The sequence below is a fragment of the Mesitornis unicolor genome, unplaced genomic scaffold, assembly GCF_000695765.1.
Source record: "Mesitornis unicolor isolate BGI_N332 unplaced genomic scaffold, ASM69576v1 scaffold21605, whole genome shotgun sequence".
NCBI classification, from domain to species: domain Eukaryota; kingdom Metazoa; phylum Chordata; class Aves; order Mesitornithiformes; family Mesitornithidae; genus Mesitornis; species Mesitornis unicolor.
Genome location: NW_010183758.1, coordinates 25,377 through 29,111, shown reverse-complemented (window position 1 = coordinate 29,111; position 3,735 = coordinate 25,377). Strand labels below are relative to the sequence as shown.

Genomic DNA, 3,735 nt, shown 5'->3' with positions numbered 1-3,735 from the left:
CCGGCGGGTGAAGGCCAATGCCCGGGAACGCACGCGGATGCACGGCCTGAACGATGCCCTGGACAACCTGAGGAGGGTGATGCCCTGCTACTCCAAGACTCAGAAACTGTCCAAGATCGAGACGCTGCGGCTTGCCAGGAACTACATCTGGGCTCTGTCGGAGGTGCTGGAGACGGGGCAGACTCCCGAAGGGAAGAGTTTCGTGGAGATGCTCTGCAAGGGCTTGTCCCAGCCCACCAGCAACCTGGTGGCCGGGTGTCTGCAGCTGGGGCCACAGACCTTGTTCCTGGAGAAGCACGAAGAGAAGTCCCCAGTGTGCGAATCGGCCATTTCCAGTCACTCCTTCAGCTACCAGTCCCCAGGGCTGCCCAGCCCACCCTACGGGACCATGGAAACCCATCTGCTGCATTTAAAGCCCCCGACCTTCAAGAGCTTGGTGGATGCTTCCTTCGGAAACCACCCCTCTGACTGCACCACCCCTCCCTACGAGGGGCCCCTGACGCCCCCCCTGAGCATCAGCGGGAACTTCTCCTTGAAGCAAGATGGGTCTCCAGACCTGGATAAATCCTACACCTTCATGGCCCACTACCCCTCGGTCAGCCTGGCTGGAGCCCACGGACATGGCCCTCACTTCCAAAACTCAGTGCCCCGCTACGAGATCCCCATAGACATGAGCTACGAGTCCTACCCGCACCACGTGGCCGGGCCGCAGCTCAACGCCATCTTCAACGAGTAGCAAAGCGGAGTCAGACCCAAAAATCCTTGACGTGGAAAGAGAAGTTCGGCCGTGCCACGGAGCTGTTTTCAGGATGAACGCAACCAGAGTGAGGACATCACCACTACGGAGTGAGAGATTCCTGAGCATCTCTGAGGACGTCGCTGTGGAGCTGGACCTCCTCTCCTTTGCGCTGGGGCCACCTCGCTGCTTCCGAGATGTCCCCACCAGCCACCTGGACCCTTCTCAATTTCGAGCGGCCACCACCGAAATCTGAGCCATTGCCTCCTGCTTCCCCAGAGATGCTCATGAAGGTGGGTTCACCCCATAGGAGTTTCTCCCCAAACGCACTCCAGCACTTGGGATTGGCCATTGCCAAGACGTCGTGGCTCCTTCCCCTCCATCCTTGGAGCAGTGGGGCATTGGGTTGACTGGTTCCCCATCCACAAGCTCTGCTGGGGTCATGGTTTTCCCAGTTCAGCCGTGGCCGAGCTGGGAATGGTCTTGACCATTTGCTGAAGACCAACACGGTTGCTCCTCCTTGAAGCTTCCCACCCAATGGAGAACTTCATCTTTGCTGCCACAGCATCACCTAGGGACGGCGCAGTCCAGCGATGGTCCCTCCACCTTCTCCTGAGCCTCAGCCCTCACCCGTGACCGACAACAACCATGAGATGGGTTTGGAGACCTCAATCAGGGACCATGGGGCTTCCAGAGCACAAATAAAACTGGAGGAGCTGAACCCTTGCTCTTGACCAAGGCCACAGCTTCTTACGGTTCGTAGCGCTATTTATCACCATCCGAGCACATCCTGCCAAAAGAATTCTGTCTTAATTTCCTCTTTTATTTATTATTTACTCTCTGTGCGTGTGGGGTTTTATTTATTTCCTTCCGTTTTTCCATGAAACGTGGGACGTGCGAAGCGACCTCCTCATTTCCCGGTTGGCTCCCAAGTGCGTAGTTGGAGTTACCTTCGTGTGGTCTTTGCCGTGCCGTTGCTCCGGGATTATTTATTAGCCATTATAATTATTTATTTAATTTATTTTCTCCCTGCCCTCATGGTCTATTTACTGGTGACAAAACCACGTGTTTAACCGAGGGCTTGCATATTTAACGTTCAATTGCTTATTTAACGTGGCCGTTTCTTGGGTTTTTGGAGGCTGAGGGTGGCCGGCAGCTCCCGATTCATCTCTTGAATTTCGCTAGAAGCAATAACTTGTAAAGCCTATGCAAATATTTTAGTTTTCAAGAAAAAATCCAGGCGACTATTTTTGATGTCCCACTGGCCTCGCCAGCCCAGCTGGTCCAAACCTCCCCGTTTTTGTATAAAGTTGGGAATTTGGAGATGGTTTGAGCTCCCGAGGTCCCTGCCCAGCCCCGGGCTCCTGGGGGCTTCTTCCCTTTTGTACCCAGAGCAAATGTTTATCCTTTTGTAAAGAGAGCGGAATTGGGGTTTTAGCACAAAATAAAGTTGTGGTTTTGTTGCAGCATCGCCCCAGGGCTGGCGGCTCCGTTTCTGTGGTCTCCAATGTGGTGGTGATGGGTGGGGGGAACAGGAAGGTGCGACCCCCGTCTGTGTGCTGGGGTCCACCTTGGGGCTGGGGTCCCAATGGTGGCCATGGGACCAGCAATGGCCATAGGAGCCATGGGACCAGCAATGGCCATAGGAGCCATGGGACCAGCACTGGCCATGGTGGCCATGGGACCAGCAATGGACATAGGGGCCATGGGACCAGCACTGTCCATGGTGGCCATGGGACCAGCAAAGGCCATAGGAGCCATGGGACCTGCACTGGCCATGGTGGCCATGGGTTCAGCAATGGACATAGTGGCCATAGGACCAGCACTGTCCATAGCGGCCATGGGACCAGCAAAGGCCATAGGGGCCATGGGACCAGCACTGTCCATGGTGGCCATGGGACCACCAAAGGCCACAGGACTCCCTGGGGAGGTCATGTCCAAAAGGGTAGGGGGAGTGGATGAGGGTAGAGCATTGAACAAGGAGTTGTTGCTGGCTCTGCTCATGGGGTGCATGGCATGGATACGCGTGTAGAAGTGCATGCAAACATGTACACAGCCACACACATGCTGACTTGGACATGCACACGTGTGCACCTACGTGGATGTGCCCATACAGGCGTGCACACACGAATACCACATGTACAACCACATACATGCACAGACATCCCTTTGCATGCATCTTGCAGCCAAAACACAGGGCACACGCATGTCCTGCCTTCACCCCATCCCAGCCGCCAGATGGGGGTGTCCGTGACCCCCCAGCACCCCCGTGTCCCCATTTCCCAGCTGTGCTAAAATCCTGGAGCAGCTCCTGTCCCCCCTTATCCCCCCGCTGTGTCCTCCCTATGTCCCCCGCACGGGGACCCCCCGCTCAGCGCCTCGCTGCCCCCCAGCCCTGTGTGCCGGCTGCTGCCGGGGGGGTCCGCTGGGTTTTTTTGGGCCGAGCCCCCCTCACGCGGTGCCCAGCAAGGGCGGGGGGCTCTGGGGGGACCCCCGCAGCTGCAGCCGCGCTGATGAGGCCGGGGGGAGGACCCTGAGGGGGGACAGGGCTGAGCTGTGCAGGGGGGAGTGAGGTGGGGAGACCCCGTGTGTGTCTCCCGAGCAGGGAGCATCTGCTTTGGGATGGGCTGGGGGGCACCTACCTGGAGGTGCAGCTACCTGGGGGTGCACTCACCTAGGAGGGCACTCCTCTGGGGGTGCACCCATATTGGGGTGGGTCTGAGCCTGCCCTCTCTGTGGCTTGGAGGGCGCGGTTGCAGTCTATGGAAGTGGAGGGGAGGGCTTCCCAACACGTATGCACACGCGTGTTCGAGACACGCTTCCACATGTATGTGCACTAATGCAGAGGGAGAACATCCATGTGTGTGCATGGACTCACACGCAGCTCCATGCTGTACTTACAGGTGTACCCCCAAACCCATACCCCGCACCCCTGGACACGCACACACGTGCACGTACCCACACACGCGTGTCCAAGGGCAGCGTGACCCCCGCAGCGC

General features: G+C 57.7%; 1 protein-coding gene across 1 annotated transcript in view; it reads left to right on the top strand.

Annotated features, from left to right (window-relative positions):
* The window catches only part of NEUROD4 (neuronal differentiation 4), a 1,031-nt gene extending 295 nt beyond the window's left edge, over window positions 1–736 (top strand). Inside the window, exon 2 of the mRNA XM_010184260.1 lies at window positions 1–736. Coding sequence (XP_010182562.1) covers window positions 1–736 — 736 coding nt within the window.
* Window positions 737–3,735: the final 2,999 nt, after the last annotated feature.